This window comes from Peromyscus maniculatus, chromosome 7, assembly GCF_049852395.1.
Source record: "Peromyscus maniculatus bairdii isolate BWxNUB_F1_BW_parent chromosome 7, HU_Pman_BW_mat_3.1, whole genome shotgun sequence".
In the NCBI taxonomy this organism is placed as follows: Eukaryota; Metazoa; Chordata; class Mammalia; order Rodentia; family Cricetidae; genus Peromyscus; species Peromyscus maniculatus.
In genome coordinates, this window is record NC_134858.1 from 2,156,645 (window position 1) to 2,181,256 (window position 24,612).

Sequence of the window (24,612 nt, forward strand, 5' to 3'; positions counted from 1 at the left end):
AAGAAATTGGGTGATTAGGTTTATTAAAGAATTAGTGTTTAAGTCAGGTGGTGGTAGTGAACACCTTTAATTCCAGCACTCAGGAGGCAGAGGTTGTGGGTTTGAGGCCAGCCTGGTCTACAGAGGGAATTCCAGGACAGCCCGGGCAACACAGAGAAACCCTGTCTCAACCCTCTACTCCCCACAAGAAAGAAGTATGGATTAAAATGAAGCATTAGTCATCTTTTCTCCATTATATAACAAAAATTGGGATTAATTAATTTACAAAGAGGGAAGGTTTATTCTAGCTCACAGTTGTAGAGGAGTTTGTTAGTGTATAGGTGGCCTGTTGATTCAGATCTGTGGTGGCATATGATGGCAAAGCAGGTAGTATAGCAGAAATACTGGTCTCATGACCAAGAAGTGAATAAGAGGCAAGAAACAGGCAGGTTTCCATCATCTCTTGAGAATAAGTCTCAAATGACCTAAGCATCTCCACCAGATTTCCATCAACCCTCAATAAAGAGAGGGATCAAGCCTCTAGCTCACAGGATTTAGAAAGAACTTTTCAGATCCAAACTACAGAAAATACTAAAGTAAGTTTTTGAAATACTTTGGATGAATAGAAGAGAGGCTGAAAAACATATGACCAAGTACTCAAAGTTTTAAAAATGCATTTATATGTGTTTTGACAAATGAAGAGAGCACATAAAATTTGACAAACATGTACTGGTTAATAATCAAAGATATCAATCAATACACTTAAATTTTTAAATAATTTTTTTCAAGAACATAACTTTTCTTTGGAAACTTACAAAGTCTATAGAGCAAAGTAACCACATTATGAATATCCACCCACAACTAAAAATTGTCTTTAAATAAAAGGCTTCAGAATTCAATCAAGGCATCAGCATGGATCTAACTCTCTTTGTTTTAGGATGCTAGATATACCATAAACTCATAGCAAACTAGAGCTCGTTAGTATCTTTGTTCTATACATACCTGACTATAATAAGAACTAATACATGAAATGGACATATTGATATTTTCACTAGCATATGGGCTATGTGATAAAAATACATAGAGATTGTAGGGATCTGGGATTCAATTCAAGTTGTAGTTTATATCTTGTTTCTTTTATTTTTTAAATCAAACTCAAAGCAAACATCTTTAAAAATAAGATCTGGCTACAAATCCAAATGATAAACTCTGACTGAAGCCAACCTACTCGCTGACTCATGCACCCCACACCTTCTTAGCACTTACATATGTGTTACATGATGCTCTTTTTTTACTTTTGTACACATCACAATGTGACATTACAGTTGACTTTCTAGTCACAGAATCTTTTATGATGGTTCAGTGTCTAAAGTATGAACTTTAATCATAAATTAATTTATTAAAAAAAAACCATTGGTATTACTTCACCAAGGGCACATTTTCCAAATTCTTAGGTGGGGCTTTTACAATCGAACATATTCCAATTCATAGTTGTCCTAACCACGGTCCTCTTCATCCTCCTCATTCTCCCTGCTGGAATCACTTCCTAAGCAAAAACTGAGTTATTTACTATTTGTACAACACCATAATTTTCTATTTTTTTAAAAAGACTCCTCTTTATTTATATGGAATCTCCCAGTTTATATACTTAACTCAATTACTGTCCTTTCTAAGGTTTTCTCTGAGCAAAATGACCTGCTCTCTCTAAAGTTCTGTAATTTTGCAGTGCCTCAATTAGAGCATGGTTAGCTTCACAGGAGGATGCTATTCACTAAGCACTAACCAAACACCAATTATATGTCCTTTCTCTGACTTGGAGCTAGAGAATCCAAGGATACAGTGCTCCTTAATGACTCATAGCTCACTTGCTGGGCATTGCTTCATATTAATGTGGACTACTTACCATTCCTGCTGATCCCAACTCCTTGCTTCTTCTTTTCATCTCAATTCGTCTCCCTGGGATGCATTCTTTTTCTTTTACTTAAAAGCCTCCATTAACATCTTATATGCTATTTTAAATTCTACCCTCTACTTAGTCTCAAGTTGGAAACTTGATATTCTGTCTGTAAATCCTGTTTTCTCTTTTCTGTGCATATCTACAGTTTGTATGTGGACTTACTAAGTACAGAGCACAGTGTGGATCACTCACAGGTATTTATGTAATTGCACCGAATGACAATGTATTAGGAACTGGAGCCCCTTTCCCCTAAGCTTCTGTGTATTATTTGATTTTGTTTTTTTCCTTTAAGGTATCTAGTATGATTTCCTTTGTCTTTTCCTTGAATTTTTTTCAAGGACACCAAAGCAATGCTTAAATTTCCTAAAATTCAATATTAGACTCTAATCTGTATACTTCCATTACTCTCATTGAAAATGTTTGTTTTTCTTCAATAGAAAAACATTTGGAAGAAAACTGGCACATGCATGTTGACTATCAGTAGTTGCTTGGCATTATCCCCCACCCCCACCCCGTGCTGGAAGTCCCCGCTGAGCCTGCCTTGTCACTGCTGTTGTGTGCTCTATTCATACAGCCAACACGTGTGGCCACACAACAGAGCACACCCGGCAGCTGCAGAACTCAGATGCCCATGCTGAAATACATTCTGAAGCAGAGATATCTGGATCAGTGGCCGGCTCTTTTTTCTTTCTTTCTTTCCTTTCTTTTTGAGCCTTTCAGGAACTGTTAGGGTTGCCCAGGATGTGGAGTGGCTAATTGTCCAGAGCCTGCTTTCCCTATAATGTTCTTTGGATATTTCTGTTTTAAAGTAAAGACGGAGGTCTTCATAGCAGAACAAAGTTGTACATAGTACAGATTCAGAATTCCAACTGCCTTCAAGGAAAACTTTAACTGGCCACTAAGTTCCTGTGTGATTTTGAACCATGATTTTATAGCCATGATGGTTCTCAGTTTTCCCTTCTGTAAAATGAAAACAGTATCACATACTTAATTTCAAATGAATGAGTTTATATGTGTAAGGCTTGTTGCCCCAGGCTTGACATGGTTATACTGTAAAAGAACTTCCTATTATAATATAAATGCTCCAATAAATCTCAGATACCACTTAAAACATTTTTTTCTGATTTATCTGATAGTCCTTTTGATTTATTCATAGTTTTGCTTTTTCTACTCATATTTCTGTTCAGTATGGTTCTTCATCCAAAATCAATATACACTGGGCTTAAGCTTGTTGAATTTAGAGCAAGTTATTAGAGTTTCCCTACCTACTCTATATCTTTCTAAACCATAACACAGTATTACCAATTCTAAAGTATGATCTAAAACAAACATCAATTTGCTTAGTCAATTAAAGATAATTTAGTAAAGTGTGAGGGAGAGCAGAAAGCTGTGAGTTTCTATATGTCCTAAAAGCCACCCACAGGGTGTATTCCTGGGCTTCTGAACCAACCATTGACATGAAAATTCAAGTGAATATGCATGCCTAGTCCTTCATTATTCCTGTCAATTATTTTCACCCATGTTAAAAAAATGTACATCTGAAGCACTTTCAGTGTCCCAGATATAACTCTAGATCATAAGAATATTTCAGTGACTAAACCAACCAAATACCCTGCTGTTATATAGCCTTCAATAAATAAGTAAAGCACAGAGAAAGAAAAGAGCTGAAATGTGTGACAGAGAAAAGGAAACTGGAGAAGGAAAATGGGCAATGTCATGATAGACAGTAGAAGTATTCTGGAAGGGAGTGGAAAGAATGTAAGAGGCAGGGGATGGGGGAGAGTGAAGAGTGTTATGGAGTGCTGTGTTACGGACTACCGTATTCACAAACTCACAGAGCTGTGACTATCTGAAAATGACAGACACAAGATGGCACCTATCAACTTTCTGCAATGGGCTTAAGAGACCCCACCTCTTCTGAGGAGCTATTAGCAGTTAATAGTCTCTAGAGGAAAATAATTTTATTCAGTGGTATAGTCATGAATATGCTGTCCAAGCTTCAGTAAATAATCCCTACCTGTACTTATTCATGTGACCCTAACTAAACTCAGTGTGTTACACACAAAAACACACAAACAAAGGCATGGAAGTAGGAGGAGATTTGTGTAGAAGTAGTCAGTAAGCTCTTGCTGTGAGAAGACAGCTTTGAGACAAGATTTGGAGGAACAAAGGGAGAGAGATTTGTCTCTCATTTGTGGAAAGAATACTGTTGGCAGAGCAATGAGAATATGGCAAGGCATTAGAGATGGGTGTGCCTGACATGCTATTACAAGTACTTGGATTTTATACTGAATGATTTTTGAGAACCCTGGGCAGCTTTGGGTGATCTGCCTAGGTGAGCAGATTTACCATGAATGACAGTTGTGGTTTGGGTAAGGACAGTGATGGAAAAACTCAGTTTGGGGTAAGAATGAAGTCAGAAAGATGATTTGGGACACTGTGATAAACACACATTTTAGAGCTAATGGGACCCCCTTCTTTAATCTACTTAACAGAATTTGTGTGTAAGTCATCAAAACAAACAAAAGCTCATTCAAAAACATAGATCCAATTAGGATTTTAGAAATAATTGAATAAATTTTATTATAGGAAAACTTTTTTTTTATCACATTACAATAATTCCAAGTTTAATGTAAAATATATAGATTGATACTTTAGCATGAAACTCAAGGCAAACACAAATAAAGATAACCTTAAATATGACTGAAGTGATAATCCACCATCTCATGTTAAGTTTTACTTCAGTTCACATGTCATAAATCATATATACATTAATGCCCGAAACATTTTTTGGAAATGGTTTTCTCTTTCATAGGCCAATCTCATGCAGAAAGGCATAAAAATCTTGGTTTGTTATTTTTGAATGGAGGATTTGATGAGAACTGTGAGTCAATGGTACCCTGAAGACCAGGACACAGCCGTTAAGTGGGAAGCACTACATCCTACTCACTCAGTTATCGAAACACTATCCCACTGCAAATGGCAGCTAAGGCTCTCCTAGGTCAAATGGTGGAAACTACTGTGTTGATGATACCGAAGATTGACAATAATGTTTCCATGGCAGCCACAGTCACACCCTTCTATAAAATAAAAAAAAAAACAACTTCACAAATGTTTATTGAATTATTTGAAGGTATTTTTGCATTATGAAAATTTGTTCTTTAGTAATGAATTCACACAAATCTACATGTATCTCAGATTTGAATATCTTTCCTATATAAAATGATTCTATTGAAGTAATCAATTCTCAATGAATAGTCTAAGAATTTTCAGTCTTCTAAAAACCCAGCCAGTAAATTTTAATTAATTTTTCATAAAATATATTTTGATCTTATTTTCCCTCCCCAAACTCCTTTCTTATTCTTCTCACCTCCCTACTGACACAACTTCATAAAAAAACATAAAAAACAAATAATGCAAATTAAAATAAGCAAACGAAGAAAAAAACAGTAAGAAAACAAACAAAAGAACATAAAGTGCACAATAAAGTACATAGCCCATTTTGTATTGGCTAATTATACCTGAATATGCGGCCTGCTCTGGAATATGGTTAATATACTTAGTGATACTTTATTGGGAAAAAATGATGTTTTCCTTTGCCAGTAGGTATCAATTGTAATAGCTCTTAGAGGTGGTACTTCGTGTCTACTTCTCTTTCTCAGTGCTAGGGTTTTGTTTGGTTTGAGCCTGTTCAGGGTTTGTGCATGCTGTCACAGTCTCTGAGTTCACGTGTGTCAGCCCTGTTTCTGGAAGACATTGGAGTCATCCAACTCCTCCATATCTTATAATATTTCCTCTTCCTTTCCCACACAAATCCTCGAACCTTGAGGAGAACAGTTTGATATAGATATCCCATTTAGGGCTGAGTGCTCCAAAGTCTCTCACCCTCTGCACACTGTTCAATCATGACTCTGTGTTAATTCTCATTTACTGCATGAAGAAACTTCTCTGATGAGGGCTGAGCAATACTCTGTTCTACAAGGCACAAAAATATATTATTAGAAGTAATTTATTGCTGTTTTCAGCTAGCAAATATTCTAGATTTCTATGGGTTATATAGTCTCTGATATAAGAGCATATAAAAGCAGCCACAGACAACACCCAAAGGTTGGATGTGGTGTGTCCCACTAAGATTTTTGTTTACAAGAAGTAGTCAAATCCATTCCCTTGGTTGTAGTTTAATGACTATTTTTCTAGAGGTTTAACAGCTTCAGTTAAGAAAATCAATGGGTGTAGTGGCTGGAGAGATGGCTCAGCTGTTAAGAACACTGACTGCTCTTCCAGAGGACCTAGGTTCAATTCCCAGCACCCACATGGGAGCTGACAACTGTCTGTAACTTCAGTTCCAGGAGACCCAACACCCATGGCAAAACACCAATGCACATTAAAAACAAAACAAAATCAGCAAACGAAAACAAAAAACCAACCAATCAACCAACCAACCAAAACAAACAAACAAACAAATGAAAAGAAACTTTCAATTTAAAAGGAACTGGTAAATACTAATTATTGAAATTTGAATGTGGAGTTAGATGTGATTCTGTATGATGACCTTCCCTTCCATAGTGATCTCCACATTGCTGTTTTCTTTCAGTAGAGGAGTATCTTTACCAACACTCAGGTTCCAGGACATTTTCAGAAGCTCATTGATCTAACTCATGTATGTGAGTCTTTTATGTTTTAACACATGCCACTATGGCTGATATACTTTGACTGCTGTTATTTCTTGAATAATTCAACAACTTTAACCTTTTGATTTGTACAGAATATTAGAGAGGATTCAGGATATATTTCTCTATGTCAAATTAGAAAAACTTCAATTATATTTAATTCACTTTCCAGCCTGTCTCTGCACTAATTGCAACCGTATGAGGGGTGCTAGCTAATATGGGATGTTCTTTGAACCCACTTCTAATGCTTGTGTTGCTCCAATGGTCCTCTTCTTGAGGACATGTCTGGGCCCTGTGTGGACATATGGCATCATTGGTCATGTGCTTCTGGGTTTGATGAGCACCTTGGCTATTATAATATCTGACCCAATGGTTTCATTTTGTCACTGTATAGCTATGTTCTCTTGAGGAACTGTAAGCCTAAACCCACCTTCTTTCCATGCTTTTAGACAAGAAACATTGGTGTTCAGTCCAGGGACTAGTAAGAGAAATGTTTTGATTAAAATAAAAAATTAAGCTATTTAATTTTATCCTTTGCTGTTTACCCCTTCAAACATTACCCACCTTTCCCCAACTATAGTAATATGAAGGCAACATGCACCTACCACAGGTGGCCACAGTTCACCTTCAGTCTTGTCCTCCCCAATCAATAACTGTTTCAGGCACTTACAACCTTTGAATTTGTGATATACCATTTATGGTTTTTGTGCAAATTAATGCATTTCTTTTGGGGAGGTGGTCTTTATAACATAAATTTAGTTCAAAAGAGTGGTTTTTAGACTTAAAAGTCAGGCAGATTTTGATTTTTCTATTTTTTGTTTTTGTATTTATTTAAAACATGGTCTTTCTTTGTTGACCTTGAGCTTATTATGAGGCAAGGCTGGCCTCTAGCTCACACTTCTCCTGCCTCAAGCTTCTGAGTAAAGCATTATGGGTGTTCACTACCACTCTTGCAAACTGTATATTTTATTACCATTATTTTCTATATAATTGAGTGAATAGTGGTTAATATCATGAAAATAACTTAAAATTCAAAAAATGAAGTAAGTGAAATGCTTCAAGTAAGATACATTTCATGGGGAAAATCTACATAGACATTAAGATGTTTCACTGTGATGTATGTGAAACTACAGAAAAAGAACAGCATTAGTGTGCTTTAGTGACAAATGTTCATGTTAATTTCAGTTTCTGTTTATTTTCTATTTCTGAGGTGGCATTTCAAGGTTGTGTTTAAAGTATTTTAAGAGATTTATGAAGAGAACAGATTTTTAAGTGAGTCATAATTCAAATATTCCCTAAGTAAAAACTGATGGAAATATTTCTCTTCTATAGTCTCTTAAAAAGTTCATCTGTGGAAGGCTAAATAGTTACCAGTGGAATGAAGGAGTGAACCATGAACATTCACAGAAAATACTTCTTGCTATAGCATCATTTTTAGTTAAGGGCTACAGGGTGAAGTAGAGTGCAATATACTTTTACAGGGAATACCCCCTGCTATGGCATTATTTTTGGTGAGGTGTGGGTTTATCACCTGGTAAATATGCAAAATTATCTGAGTGAGATGAACCTCACAAAATTGTTTCATCCACCTTTCAAATTAAAGACCCAGGCTTAGCAACAGTAAAGATGTCTATTGAGTTCACTCTACAGTAGGGTATGATTGTTATGCTCTTAATTGGATCCCATTAAACAAACAAACAAAAAAAAAAACCCTAAAACTTTGGAAAACAGTAAGACCATGATCTTTTATGTGGTAATGATTACTTTCTTTAGATAATAAAATCTAGTTTGTTATCACCCCAAAGAAGAGATAAAATGGTTTGTTTTCGAGACAGGGTTTCTCTCTGTAGCTCTGACTGTCCTGGGACTCACTCTGTAGAGCAGCCTGGCCTCAAACTCACACAAGTACCTGCGTCTGCTTCTGAGTGCTGAGATTAAAGGCATACACCACCACCACCCAAGAAAAGATAAAATGGTAAGAATAATTCTGGATGATTGTCATGGGTTCAGTAGATTTGTTTTGAATTCTACTATGAAAGGAAGACTCTTGTCTCATAGATGTCTAGGAGTTTTCAAGAGTTGCTTAATAAGATACTCCATGGTTCTAAGATGGTCTTAGTGAAGGCTGCCAGCCTTTTAGCTTCTACTTCCCACTAAGTCTATGCAGCACAGGTTCCATTCAAGCCCAACTTTTCCCCATTCACAAAACTCCATGAAGTACTTCACTTCGTGGCTTGGGTCTGTGCTACCTGGTGTGCTTTCTTTGCTCATTTACACTTTTATAGACATTTTGATTATTTCTGCCTCCATCGTGCCCCCCAGAAAGAGGATTACAGTCATCTTTTACATCGACTACGAGTTTGCCCATTCCTTTTGAAAGATGCTGTATTTGTACATTAAGCTGACCTTACTCTAACTGTGATCCATGCATACATTCTGAGACATGGCCCCTCCATTGGATTTGACATTACTCCTCTGATATTAATCTCAGATGTTCCTTGAGCATTTTGTTTGCCATTATGTAGATTGTTAGGATACAGGATTCTATTGGCCCATGTTGTGAAACGAACATTTGTGGCAGGAGCACTAAAAGAAGTGAGTGCAATGTCTGATAGAGATGTTGTTAAGGTGACAGACCAGAATAATTCTAGAGTCACCTACCAGTTATAGACAAATTATCTCAAATAAAAATTTTTCTCTGGCTTTCAACAAGAATCTATCAATTTTGGGGTTAAATATTAAGACTTCTAAAATGAAAATGAGTAAGGTGTGTGTATATTTGCACATGAATACTACGTCACTTGTTCTTACAATTAGGGAATTTTGAACTCAATACAGGTCACTCTTATTAAGTAACATGGTATTTAATGGCCATAGCCTTTCTCCATAATATCAGTTATCAACTAAACACCTTTAACTCATGAGTAAGAATATTAAAATGGCCAGGTAGTGGTGGTGGAGCTCTGTGAGTTTGGGAACAAAGCAAATTCCAGGACAGCCAGAGATGTTATACAAAGAAACCCTATCTGGAAAAACCAATAAAACAAACAAATAAACAAACAAACAAACAAAAGAATATTAAAATAATAATTATTCAGGGATTTAACTCACAATATGATAGGACGACCATGCTTGTAATAATGATGATAACAATAAAAAATGATATCTCTCATAGAGTATTCCTTTTATAAGCATTTTATGTATGACTCATAATAAATGACCCAGTAGATATGTTTTTTAATTCTATTTTTTAAGTACAGAAAAGTAACTCAAAACTAGTAATATTTGAGCACTTGTTCAAGGTCAAGTGTAATAACTTGTAAAGCTTGAAAATGAAAACATTGTGTCCTTAGATCATCTACTGCCAAGGTCTTGGCTACAGTATTAAAAACTATTTTACTTGAATATGTAAAAGACTGGCAGGAGTTTTAAGACTTCAGCTAGGAAATTTGTATTTTGCATCTAACAACTATTTTTTTTTCACTGCAAGACATTGTAAGTTTTTGCCTTCTCTATTCCTGTTTTATCATGGCAAAAAATGCCTAAGGCACATTGTTAATTCAAATTTTACAGTTGACACAGATTTGCCATTATATATTTTTTCTTTAGGCAGTGTATTAAACCAGAGTTCCACAAGGAAAGTCTTTTCCCCCAGTTTTTCAAATCATCATCTAGAATGATATTATTGTTTTCTAAAAGACTTCTCAGGCAAGCATGAACCATTTTAGAAGATCATGGGTCATCCTAAATATGGAATTGTTAAGAAAGCCTAAGTGGCCTGTTCTTTTCAGATAAAACTACACTAAATCTTTATATTCATATTCTATCAATCTAACATGTTTTGCCTTAGAACTTAGACAAATTTGAATTATGCATTTTTGAAGTAAGTTCAGAGCTATAGCAAATGAAAAAAAGATTTAATATTAAAAAAAAAAAGTTTAAAATAATCAACATGGGAAAATCAGGCTCTGGATTCCTTTGCACTCACTTTGCATTTGCTTGTTGCAATTTTGAATTTCCAGGCTGTGGTAAAGACTCGCCTTTCCAGTGAAGAACTTCAAAGGCCTTAGTCATATCTGCCTACTGTTATTTCCTGCTCAATGGCTAAATAATGATAGCCCAAAAGAACTAGGCAAAGAACACCCACCCAGGTAGAACTGTCAGTAAACAATGTGTGTCTAGCACTTTTTGAGATGCTGTGGTGGTTTGAATAAGAACGGCCCCCATAGGCTCATATAGTTGTGGCCTTGTCAGAGTAGGTGTACTCTTGTTGGAGGGCATGTATCATGGGGGTAGGCTTTAAAGTTTCAAAAGCCCATACCAGGCCAGTCTCTCTCTCTCTCTCTCTCTCTCTCTCTCTCTCTCTCTCTCTCTCTCTCTCTCTCTCTCTCTCTCTCTCTCTGCCTGTGGATCAGGACATAAATCTCTCAACTATTTCTCCATTTCTCCAGTGCCATGTGTATGACCATGATCCCAGTCATAATGGTAATGGTCTAAACCTCTGAAAGTGTAAACCAACCTCCAGTCAAATACTTTCTTTTATAAGAATTGCCTTGGTCATGGTGTCTCTCTACAGCAATAGAACAGTTACTAAGACAGATGCCAACCAACCAACACAGCAGAGCCATTTACAGGGATTGATGTGCACTGTCATTATTCCCCATTTAGGCCACACTAAGCTAGCACATGTTTAAAAGGCTGCCTGAATTTGCTTGGGAGGCATCCAGACAGTGGGACCAGGTCCTGTCCTCAATGCATGAACTGGCTGTTTGGAACCTGGGGCTTATGCAGAGATACTTCACTCAGCATGGGAGAAGGGGACTGGATCTGCTTAGACTGAATCTACCAGGTTGAACTCAATCCTCAGGGGAGTCTTTGCCCTGGAGGAGATGGGAATGGGGGAGGGAGCTGGGGGAAGGGGGGCGGGAAAGCTGGAGGGGGGAGAACAAGGGAATCCATGGCTGATATGTAAAATTAAATTTAATTAATAAATAAAAAAAGGCTGTCTGAAGCAAAAACTCACTGAAGGCACCTATTCATCTTCAGGACTTTCCATCAACTGACAGCTTATTTTCCTATTTGCTCTGCTTTATTCTTTCTGTGGTCACCTTTGCCATTGTTTATTGTTCTTTTCTCAATCCCCTTCTTTGGCAGTCCTTGTTAGATTATAGCACTCATTCAGGTTAACTTTCAGCTTTCTACCTTCAAATCCTCCAAAATTTTCTTTGCTGCACTTTTATTAATTTTATTGTTTGATCACTTAATATGAGAATATAATGTGTTCTGATTATTCTCTGCTCAAGTCCCTCTATCTCCCTTTTATCTAGGACAACTCTCCCTTACCCCTACCTATCTCTTTCCAAGGCTCATGACTTTGGCTTTGCTTAGTGATCCATTTGGTTTAGGCAGGTACAACTGTGTGATTATTTATTTGGAAGTGTCCATTACACTTTGGTCATCAGTAGGCACACAACTCAAGACACTTTGTCACTCCCTGAATCCATCAGTAGCTAATAGTTTATCAGTAAGGGTAGGGCTCTACTTTCTATCCTTGCCTGTGTTGATGTATCTGTTCTTGGCAAAGAGAGTGCAGCAGACATCTGTAGCTACTATGAGTTCATGATTGTAATGGCTACATCTATCCCAGGAGATGACATTTCATGGCCCTTCTTCCTATCTTCGTACCAGCTCTTATATTTTTCCTCAATGTAACTCTTCTAGTCTTAATCAGAAACAGTAGAACACAATGGGAAAGCATGGATCTCTCTTTTTCCACAATAGGGAGGCTCACTGAATTGGTTTCATCTTCTCTATTCTCAACCCATTGTTCCCTTTTTAAATCCAAGATGGTGCCAGCCTGTGGAGCTGTGAGTTAAGAAGGGCAGGAAGTAAACATCATACCATCTGAAAGTTCTGCTATGGAGAGAAGGAGGCTCCTTGCCTATTTCTGCCTACTGATTCTATCTCAGTTACAAGACTCTGTGTGGCTGTTTATATACCCTCATCTTTCTTGGCTGTCTTGCTGTCCTTGGTCAAACAATAAGGTGAAGTTACACATAACACTATCTTCCTTCTACAGGAATAGATTATCCTTATACTTGGCAAGAGGCAACAAGTATGTAAGTCAATGTTTATAGCTAGATGTGTTTGGATTAATTATAAAAATGTATTCTAAATCCTGATGAATTCATTATACTACAGATAATTGCTTGAGTGTTTTCATGGGGATTTACTAAAAGAAAATTTAAGACTTCAGGAATTTTTTTGTGTTTGGTTTGTGGGTTGGATAGATTTTCTTTTCCTGATCTAGGACATACTTCGGTGAAGTATTAAGAGCAAATTATTCATACTTTCTCATGTTATACTTGCATAGAATCTGGAAGATTCTTAATTCATTTGCCTTCACTTGCCAATTATCTTATTTTATCTATAAAATATGGTTGGGGAGTTAAGAAGCACAGCCCTGGTAGAAATCAGAATGTTAGCAAGTGTGACAATTAGTAACCAGATATGGAGAAGACAAAGAGGAGAAGATATATCTCAGACATTAACCATTCCTCTCTTAGTTGGACCAGGGTCACTGCATAGGGTGTGGCTACCCTGGGCCTATGCCATTCTAGTCCTGTCTGAAAGGGGTTACAAAGAAGAAGCTGATATCAGAATGTTGACAAGTGTAGTAATTAGTAACTAAAGATTGAGAAGATGAAGAGGATGGCATTTACAATATATACTGTACATACTAAAAGTTCCATGTCAACCTTTGGGTATACCCTTTCCTATACTCTTTTAATTCTATCTGGAAGATGTTTCAAAGAAGCTGTTATCAGTACTTTTATTGTGATATCAGTTGATACTAATGTTAATTTACTTAGTATTACTGCTATTCCACCTCTAAGACAAATTGATAAACTGTCTTATAAATGAAATAACCAGAGCCTTAGATCAGGGAGACAGTGAGAGCCACCAGCCAACCTACCTCACCAACTCTGCAGCTTCCAAAATGCCACGACTTCCTGTCTACTCAGGCTTTTATTACCTTGCTGTTCTGCCCTCTCATTGGCTATCTTAGCCCAGCTACCTCACTTCCTTGTCACTGCCTGTCTGAACAGACCTCCAGGTCTCTATGGTTGGTACTGGAATTAAAGGCATGTGTCACCACACTTGGCTCTGTTCCCTAGTATGACCTTGAACACACAGAGACCATGTCTGCTAAGTGATTGGATTAAGGGCATGTGCTACCACTGCCTGACTTACATGTTTACTTAAAATGGTTTGCTATTTCCTCTAATCTCCAGGCAGACTTCATTAAAGCACAAATAAAATATCACCACATTTCAGCACAAATAAAATATCACCACATCCACTCTCCTATATTATTTTTAAATCAGCATTTAATGGGTTTTACACATTAAAAAAAATAAATAAAAACACACATGCAGTAAAGCCCCTAAAGTAAATATAGAACAATATGATGCAGCCTTCACCTACACAAACACATTCTTCTGCCTGTCTATCATTACCTTGGGCACTGAATTGTTTTGAGATTGGACACATATGTATAATACCACCCACAATATCATTTGCTAGATTTCTGAAAATACATTATGCAATGAGCAAAAAAAAACATTTCTACAAATATAATGCTAACCAGAAATGAAACAGATCAAAGAAGGTATGCCAAAATAAGTCAAAGGAAAATTTTCCCCTCTATGCTTTGCCAAACATACTCTCCTTGGAACAATTATATAATGTTACAGTATATAAGACATAAGCAAAGAGATCCTGAGTTCTGTGATTTGATCTTGCTAATTAATCAAGCAGAGGGAGACAGTCACTAGAACCCTGGTGTGCAGCATGATAAACATGTATTCAAAGCTGGTTAGTCAAATGCACAGAAAGATAACCTATAGTTTGTGGGTGGCATCTGAGGCAAGAGGCTATCTCATTGGGATTGAGTGTCAACTTTGAGATCTGAAGCATTCTTTAAATAAACAGCTGTGGAACTGATTGATATACTGAACACCCTGCTGGTATCTGCTGGACAATTAGCAATAGAGTTATTCAGTTGATATATTTGCACATAGTTTGGTGAACTAGAAATCAAAGAGTGTTCTGGGAGAATTGCCACTGATGGAGCAAAAGCACCTTGGTTTGTTTTTCTCTGTGGCCCAAATTTAACAAACTTGCAGAGCTGGTTTGCTCAGAAATAAGAAGTTACTTGTTTTGTTTTGCTTTGCTTTGCTTGGAGACAGGGTCACACTGTGTAGCTCCAGTTGGCCTGGATGGAACTTGCTACTTAGACCAGGCTAGAAGTCATGGGGATCTGCCTGCCTCTGCCTTTGCCTCTCAAGTGCTAAGAACAAAGGGAAAAGTCACCATGCCAGACTAGAAACATTTTAAATTAGAAACATCTTATAGTAGTTAAAATTGAAACATTGATAATATGCCCAAACTATTCACTCGCTTTAGAAGCATTAAGGATCAAAATGCTTTTGCTAAGTCACATAAATGATACAAAGGCATCTCAGACTGAAAGTTAGAGCTCCTCGAATATAGAAAGATAGGACTTACCCCTGTCTGTATCATACAGGAAGACAAAACAGTTCCATTCATAGTGGTCCAGCAGGCTCAGGAGTGCACCTCTCAATGAAGGCCTTAGCTGTAGCACGAACTGGCTCTCCCCTTCAGTGGGGAAGCTGGGCGTGATGAGGGAGATGTGTAGGGCACTGCAGAATGAGGTCAAGGTGTGCACTGACCTCTTGTCATAGAGTCCAAAAATGGCAAACACTCCTCTAGAATACTGGGAACAGACTGGGGAAAAAACAAACAGAGAAGGCCATCACTAATTGTTATACTCCAAAACCGGCCACTTGAAGCCTGTGAAGGTTTAAAAGAAAATCACTGAAATGTTAGCAATTTATGATATGGAATTGTGTGTGTGTGTGTGTGTGTGTGTGTGTGTGTGTACCCAAAACAGCTTGACCATACAGCTGCCATGACAGGCTTAAAAGCCCACACACAGCTTCTGGCAGACAACACCTGGACCCAGGAAAAGCCATAAGCTGACCCCACCCAGTGGGGCCTGCATCTAAGAAGAAATACCTGACATTGCAAACATTCCCTACACTCCAAAGAAATGTCAGCCAATCAGGGTCCTGAACCCTGGAAATCCCCTCACTCCAACCTCTGCTATGATAAAAACCCCATCCTGCCTGGGCTCTGGGCTCTCTCCTCTCACTGCTGTGTAGGACAGGGAGCCCAAGCTCTGAGCTTGAAAATAAGGGCTCTTTGCTTTTACATTTGGGATTCAGTCTCTGTGGTGGTCTTTTTGGGGTCCTCATGATCTGGGCATAACATTTAGGGGATTATCCAGGGTCCCCCAAGCCCACTGGGACCACTACCTGCAGAGCCTGAAGCCAGCCTATAAGTGTCTGTCTGTCTGTCCTGTCTGTTCAGTTTCATTTCTGTGGCTAGCTTAAATCAGTGATTGTGATCAGGACCGGTTAAGAGACAGACTGTGATCACAAGGGGCTGAAAGACATTTCAGGCCACATTAGTGGGGGTGGAGAACCCCACATCTGTTTATCTGTAGTAGGGGTGCGGAATCCCAAAACTGTGTGTGGTCAGTTGACACTGTTTCCCTGGGAAAATTGTTTGCCTTTCTGTTGGAATGTCCTGCCTATATAAATGTGTGAATGTGTGAGAAATGTGGCCACATGTATGCATGTTTTATGCCTGGGCTTGTGTGTCTGGTTATGACTCCTACTCCTGTGGACAGCCTTTGGGGCCAGATGGGCAGCAGAAAGGACAGAGGGTCCCTTTGGTTTGTGGTGGTATTGTGTTCCCCAAAATATTGTGCACCCCAATAAACTTATCTGGGGTCAGAAAACAGAACAGCCACTAGATACAGAGGCTAGAAAATGGTGGCACTCAGACCTTTAACCCTAGCCTTCTGGAGGCATGGATCTCTGTGAGTTCAAGGCCACACTGGAAATAGCCAGGCATGGTGACTCACGCCTTTAATCCCAGGAAATAATGACAGAAAGCAGAAAGGTATATAAGGCATGAAAACCAGAAACTAAGCTGGTTAAGCTTTTAAGCTTTTGAGCAACAGTTCAGCTGAGATTCATTCTGGGTGAGGACTCAGAGGCTTCCAGTCTGAGGAGACAGGATCAGCTGAGGAATTGTCGAGGTGAGACAGCTGTGGCTTGTTCTGTCTCTCTGATCTTCCAGCATTCACCCCAATCCCTGGCCTCAAGTTTGACTCGTGCTATACTGGTTGAACTGGGATGGACTAAGAGTGTGTCCCCATTGCGTCCTTGCTCTCTGACTGGAGAACAGGCAGCAGGCAGAGGAACACATTGTTGTGGTGCAGTGCGTCAGGTGGGCAGTAGCTGCAGTGGCAGGACCAGGCCCCCCTCACGCTCAGGGATCTGTGGGGTAGAGACTTTGTAGCATAGTGGCACAGGTGGTCAGGGGGGCCCAGAGGCTGCCATAGGGACATGGCCATGAGCACCACTGGACCCTGACATGGTTGGCAGGTTCTGGGCTGGGCTCCCACGCAGGGAGCTACAAGGTGGAGCAGCATGGAGCAGGTGGGACTTTGGCTAGCTTGGAGCACGTAGCTGGGTCATGGAGTCTCTTCTAGTCGGCTGCTCTGTCGCCATGCTGCACTCCATCTCCCATGCTGGGGGGTGGGGCTCCCAAGACCTGCCCTGGGGCTAAACCTGACCAAGGTTTAGCTCCAAGGGCAGAATGGAATGTCACTGCCTATGGTTGCCAAGCTATGGCGGCTATGTTATAATGCTACAGCCAGGGCTGCCTTGATCACTAAGATCCAATATTTTCTTCATGTCGGTACAGTGCTGATGCAAATTTAGAGTTATTCTTGTTATATATATGCATGTATTTCTGTTCTTGTTTAAAATTTTGTAGTTTTACAATATATTCTAGACTATTGAGGGGAATGACAAGAAAGACTTTGGTAAGAGTTTCTGTGTTTGAAGAAAATAAAAAAAGGAAAAGAAAAGCAGAATCTGTCTGAAGTAAATGTCTGAGGGATCAAAGGAATGGACTAAAAGGACATAGAAGGTGGTAGAAGGTCAGAGGGGATGTGAACTATGTTTGTCGTGGTTTCTTATACCTGCAAATACTGAATTTAAAAGTTAATTTTGGTTGGTTTTCATTTTAAAAATAGCTGATGGTTCTTCATTGTAAACTGTTTATGTTAAAAATGGAGATATATGTGTGTGTGTGTATGTGGACATATATGTGAGTTGGATTTAACCGTATGTGTAAATGTAAGCAAGCTTTAATTGTATGTATGTGTATGTAAATTGGATCCAACCATGTGTATGTGTGCAAGTAATTATTGTTTAGAAAAATCATGCTTTCAACAGCAACCATGTGGCTTTCCTCCATCTTTGCTGGTGACCTCTTAGGCAGCCACATGGCTAGCAACTATCTTTTACTAAAGGTTATAAAGCTCTATTCAGGTTAACAAAAAGCTAATTTAGAGACTTACACCTAAATACTTATGTCTTTGCCAAGTATTCAACAGCAAGCTTCTACAGAATTTAAAGAGATGGCTGCATGTGTTTAATAGATAAGGTTAAATATAAAATTTGCACCTCAGTGCTTTTATACACAAAAAAGTACCTTGCTCTGGCAGCTAACCTTTGTAACTTAAGAGTCACCCAGATGATAGTCACCAGAAGCATCCAGCTACAATGAAATGGAGCAGACTGAGATCTAGAAGGCAGGCTATATATATGCTGCCAAGGGTAGGGCCAAAGAAATTATCCAAGTCTCTAAGTAAAAGAACTAAAAGTATTGTGGATGAATTTCAGATGTTGAACTTTGGGATTGTTTGCACTCTGGAGTTTGGTTTTACTTTATACAGACCGTGGTGATGCCATATTTCTCCCTCTAAAAATAAAAAAAAGGTGTTTTATTGTTGATAGTGCAAAAAGACATTTGAGAGATCTTAACCTTTTTAAGAACAGTTTTTAAAGTATTTAAATTTATAGGTCTATGGGACATTTTAAGTTTATAAAATGCTCTATATTGTTAATATTTGGACTTAAAATAAAAGGTTAAAAATTAGGGTCACAGCCATAAGCACCAAATACTAATCAGAAACTGGGAAATTCATTTCTTATGATGCAGCAAGACAACGAACTAGGCAAAGGGCTTGGGACAGCTTCTGACTCCATGAATCTCGACCCTTTGGGGTTGAAAAACCTTTTTATAGGGTTAACCTATGACCACCTATATGTCAGATGTTTGTATTGAGATTCATAACGATGGCAAAACTGTAGTTGGGAAATAGCATTGAGAAAGTTAAGAACCAGTGAGGCTTAAGGATATATGCCTAGCCTCCTTGTCTTTGCTAAATTCGTTAAGCTTAAGTTATAAACTGAGTCATATAAATATTTTATATTGATATTTTGTTTTGGTTTCTTTACTGAACCTGTATTTGATACCAGAAGAGCTTCAATTTAAAATCATTGTTTTTAAGGCTAACTATTGTAAGCTATTAGAGAATATAAGTAAATAGTCATTTTATAAACAATCAAGTTCTTTAATTGTAGTCATGTTAAGTACTGATGTAAGTAATTACAGGGATAATTGTATGTTTTCATATACTCAGTCCTTTGTATATGTTTTCAGGGTTGAGTTTAAAACAAATAATTAGAAACAAAGTTTGTCTATTCAGATATACCTGGACAACCTTCACACTTCAGAGGTCTGTAGAATATGGCTTTTAAAATGGTAACCTAAAAGTTATTATATCAGACTCCCAGATCCTAGCAGTAACCCAAGGTCTGCAGAGAAGATTATGTATGGGGCACCACAATGTCTCTGCCTGGTTTATAGCAATGCTGACAACAGGGAAAGATACCCCAGTGCAACAGTTGCTGCCAGGACCTGGCTCAGACTGTGGACATGCAGCAGGACACTGGGGAATTTTGCCTAGAGAAAGTAAAGTCAGTTTTCCTGTGTTCCTCTTCCACAGGAAAAACTCTGCCTTATGGGTCTGATTGCCAAAGAAGATGCTGCTGCTCTGATACTTGTGCCTCCAATGCTATGAAGACCTGGATATGGATGGGTCCCTGTTATTTATAGGATTGGAAGTTGCTTGGTCTGCACTCAGATATAATATATCCTTCTCAGATCTCTGATAGTACTGACAGGTAGGCTAGCTACAACTTGGTCAGCTTGGCAGCCTCAGACAACCAGATGCATCCATAAGCTATAGCTAGCTTGTTAGCTCATTTTAAAGAAAATGTTCTAAGATATAAAAGTTTAAATAAGTCATAAATGTTTAAATATGGGTATAAGAAAGGTCTGAGGATATGAAAGCTTATAAGCTTTGAGGCTCTCAGAAAATTATTTAAGATATAAATGCAAGTTGTAAAGAGATAAATAAATGATTTAGAGTATGAGAAATGTTTCAGATTGCTCTTCCCTTCTATGATATAACAGTTCAGAGCTTAACATTTAATAGAGTTCTGATTAAGATGGTAGAGCAATGACTACTTACTGTTCAGTCACAAGCTCAATAATTTAGATTTATTTTAGTTTTCATCTAAATATACCTAAATATAAACCCAGAAGTGCTTCACATCAGGCCAAAAATCTCTGTCTAATTTCTATCTGGCTCTCTGGACAGAAGGAAATGTACATGCTTTTAACCCAAATCTGTAGTTCTTATTGGAACTCAAAGGTATGAGTCTATTTCTGCTGTTTTGCAGATACCCATTACCTGCTTTGTCTATGATATGGATTTCAGTACAGCTTGGAAACACTTATATCTAAAACTTTTACATCATTTTGTAAGATAATTCATATAGGCCTCAGAGGATTAAAGAGTCATAAAACCTTGGATCTACTTCATAGAGGTAGAAAGGACCCCAGATAAGTACAGCTTATTGCTAATGAATATTTTCTCTCTCCTGGTCTCAGGACTCCTGCTCTTCCCAGTTACTAGGAATAAGGGCTCCAAATAAGTTCATAAATTTTAACTTCTGTTCATAGTTTAAGTTTGTCTCAACAGGTTTCTACTTGGCTGGCAGATACCTCCAAGCTTCAGTTGCTGACTACACCGCTCCAGATGATTGTGAGCTCCAGACTTGCTAAAAGCTGATGTGGACTAGCCCAGCCAATGTGATTGTTCCCTGTCTCTGCAGGGTCAGATAGCCATATGCTTCTGACAGATGCTAGATTGCCCAGCCTTTGACTAGCCTTTTAGCCTTTGACTAGCTTTTCATCTTTTTTGGTGCCCTGACAACAGTGCCCCAATGTCATCTAGAAACAGTTTCAGAAGAGAACACATTATCCCATGTTCCCTGTCCAGAAAATGCTGAAATGCTGAGTTAAAAGGAAACTCCCTGGCATGGAGGCAAGATGGCCAACTATAATGCCCATTGACGTACCAGGAAAATAGATTCAGAGTTGTCAATTGATAAATTTATTAACTAAAATGGTTCTGCAATAAGACACTTGACCTTTTTTGTGCAGAACCAAAGAGGTATTATATAAGATCATAATCTGGCTGTACTCAAAGATCAGAACTATAGAGTCTTGAGAATGGCAATAGGTACAGATGTCACTGCCATGAAAAAAATCTGTTGGCTAATGGTTCTTAGATCTCAATACCCTTAAACCCCTAGACAGGTAGGACTTATTATTGAGTCCTGTCATTTGTACTTATGAAGGGGAGAATGTGAGGGTTCTGAAAACAGCTTGACCACACAGCTGTCATGACAGGCTTAGAGGCCGAGACACAGCTTCTGGCAGGCAACACCTAGACCCAGGAAAAGCCATAAGTTAAACCCACCCAGTGGGGCCTGCATCTAAGAGGAACTATCTGACATTCCAAACATTTCCTATATCCCTAGAAAAATGTCACCCAATGTCCTGGACCCTGGCAATCCTCTCACCTCAACCTCTACTATGATAAAAAACCCCATCCTGACTGGGCTCTGGGCTCTCAGCTCTCACTGCTGCATAGGACAGAGAGTCCAAGTGCTGAGCTTGGAAATAAAGGCACTTTGCTTTTACATAGGGGATTCGGTCTCTGTGGTAGTCTTTTGGGTGGTACCCAAGATCTGGACATAACAGAACACAGAAAAAGTGTGCATTTATCATACAGTCAACTGTGATTTCTTAAGTTTGTGCTGACAGCCAAGCCTTGCATGAAGCTGGTTTGAATTAAAACCCCGAATTAAGAAGCTTATTTGAATTAAAGAGAAAATTGATTACAATAAGTAATATATGACCCTCTAAAACATCTCAAACTCTATGCTCCAAGCTTTTAAGAATGACAGATAAAATTTTTTCTGTATTTATTCTTGCCTAAAAACTATAACAATATACTTTGACATTTTTTTTTTTTAAATAGGAATTGAAGAAATAATCACCTGCTTCCTAAGCTATGTGCTCACTGTATCTGTTCTTGGACTGCATTTGATAAACGAATTGTTAACTTTTATTTATAACTTTACTCTGTATTAATTTCATCTTTTGTCACAACCCTGAAGTCTGCTTGAATCATATTTGAAAATAGAAACTGATTTTTAGAGGAAAATCATTTTTTAGGGCAGATAAGCAATTGAGTGAACCAGGAGCAACTGTGTAGCTATAACCCTAAAATAATCACCCATAATCTTGAGCCAGGCCTTTCTGGGAGAAACAGAATATCCTTTTTGCATTGCTGTAAAGTGAGGAAGACTGATTTATGGAACAAACTTAGACGACTTTTTATCATCTACACTTTAAATGACACAGAACTATAGTCATTGGGAGACATTAATCTCTCTCTCTCTCTCTCTCTCTCTCTCTCTCTCTCTCCTCCTCCTCCTCCTCCTCCTCCTCTTCCTCCTCCCTCCCTCCCTCCCTCCCTCTCTCCTCCCTCCCTCCCCCCTCTCTGTGCATACAGTAAAACAAGACTGCATGTATGGCTAAGATTCCCTAAAATGAAAGTTGCAGATGGCTATGAGATAATTGCCATGTGGGTACTGAAAATTGAAACTGTAAGACCATTAAGTGCTCTTAACTGAGTTAACCTTTGACTCTCAATAAAATGAAGAAATTTTTATTAAAATGTTAAAATTTCTAGCATCTTTATCTGCATCATATAATTTCTGAGATTTTGGAATAAATCTAGGAGGTTTATTTTATTTGTATTTATTTTTTTTAACTTAAAGTTAGGGATAAAAAATAAATGTTGTAACAGGAGAGTATAAAAATGAGCAGAAAGTAGATGTTGATCATCTTTAAATGACATACATGAGATATTTTTGAAAACATTCAATGACAACATATAAACTTACCATCCTATGAAGAAACATGAAACAAAAAGCTGCCTTTTTAGATATCAGTTTCTATGTACAGTTATAGTTTAAATAATTCTATTATTAAATAGCACAGTAAAAGTTCTAGAGAATAAGATACCTCAGTTGATCTAAAGCTAAGATATAAGATGTTTAGATTCCACACAACAGACACCACTTCAATAGGTACTGGAGCAGTTTGTGGGGAAATCTATTGAGGAAGTTCACCTATCTGTAACTCTGTATGCCCCAGGAACTAAGATTAACCCTTGGAACACATTAACCATTCTCAAAGGAGTGTTTGGGCAGTGTGATTGACCTGCATTTTCTTCTAAGACACAGGGTTGTCATACTGAAAGCACTGGCATCTTAGGTTTCCATAGAATTCAATTTTCATAACTTCAATGATCCAGTAATTCATTTTATGAACCAGGTGCCAACCTCGTGGGTGTCCCTCCAACACTCTGGATGTATTTATGTGAATAGTACAGTCTGAGCTTAACTCATTTCCTTCATGTGTTCTTGTTTTCACACAAGTTTTAGGGTGACTTTCAATCTTCACTTAATTAAAGATCTGATTCAATTCACTTTTTTAGTTTGTTTAATTTTGCTTTTGGGTTCTAGCTATTGAACCCAGATTTTACACTTAGGTTAATCATGTATTCTACAACTAAACTACATCCCCAGTCCATGGTTCAAATAACCTTTATTTTACTCTATGGAAAAAAATGTTTATATTATGGTCTAACTTACATAATATATTTTACAAGTTATCTCATTAGTGATTAGCATTACAATTCAAGTCTTCAACTCCAGCTTTCCATTTTGCTACTGAACCTCCATACAGACTTTAAAAAATATTCAGAAAAAGGAGGAAGAGTATTTTTCCCACAGCATCTCTCCAGGAACTCCAGGAGTTCCCCAGAGGGACTGATGCTGCATGGGAACCATGGGGAGCTAGAATATGGTACATACTCTCTTCTGTCCTTATATCTTTAAAAAAAAATGATGAGGGAGCACTCCAGCATTCTTCTATGCACAATATAAGATCCTTTTGTAAGAAGTTAATTACTGAATAGAGTTTTAAACTAAGGAACTTTGCAGAAACCCTCCTACCACTTACCCCTTCCATACATTTTCAGTGCAAGCTCATGACTTCCCGCTGCTCTGGTTCTTACCATATTACTTAGCTTATTTCAGTATAATTTACTACCAACTTCATAACTTCCTATTTTTAATCATGTTCTTCTGTTTCTATTCATTTTCATCATGATATATAATCCAATTTTTTCATAGCTTTCTGCCATTCTGCATCTATTACTCCTACTTTGAAAATATACTAAATATATACTGATTAACATTTGGTTGTGGATGAATTCTGTCATCCATGTACCTTTGCAAATTTCTGTTTATAGTGTTATTCTTTCGAACATTACCCCCCCCCCATTTTAATCTAGAGCCCTGGCTTGGCAGGTGAGGGTTATTATGTCTTCAATGTGTAAGAATAGGCTATCAGTCAAATGTTCAATTTTATTATCTTCACATGAAACCCTAAAAAATGTAATGTTTGGTCCAATGGATTCAAATTTAATAGCTGAGTCCATTCCATATTTATTATAAATTTAGCTTCGGAAACACTAAATCAAAATTTGGCTTGGTTATCTCTCAT

The 24,612-nt window shown here is 37.9% G+C and overlaps 1 protein-coding gene across 6 annotated transcripts in view; it reads right to left on the bottom strand.

Annotated features, from left to right (window-relative positions):
• The window catches only part of Gria4 (glutamate ionotropic receptor AMPA type subunit 4), a 384,585-nt gene that overhangs the window by 214,092 nt on the left and 145,881 nt on the right, over positions 1 to 24,612 (bottom strand). For all 6 annotated transcript variants that reach the window (XM_006983747.4, XM_016002319.3, XM_006983746.4 and 3 more), the window contains exon 4: positions 15,178 to 15,417. In XM_006983747.4, coding sequence (XP_006983809.1) covers positions 15,178 to 15,417 — 240 coding nt within the window. The remainder of the gene's footprint in view (positions 1 to 15,177; positions 15,418 to 24,612) is intronic.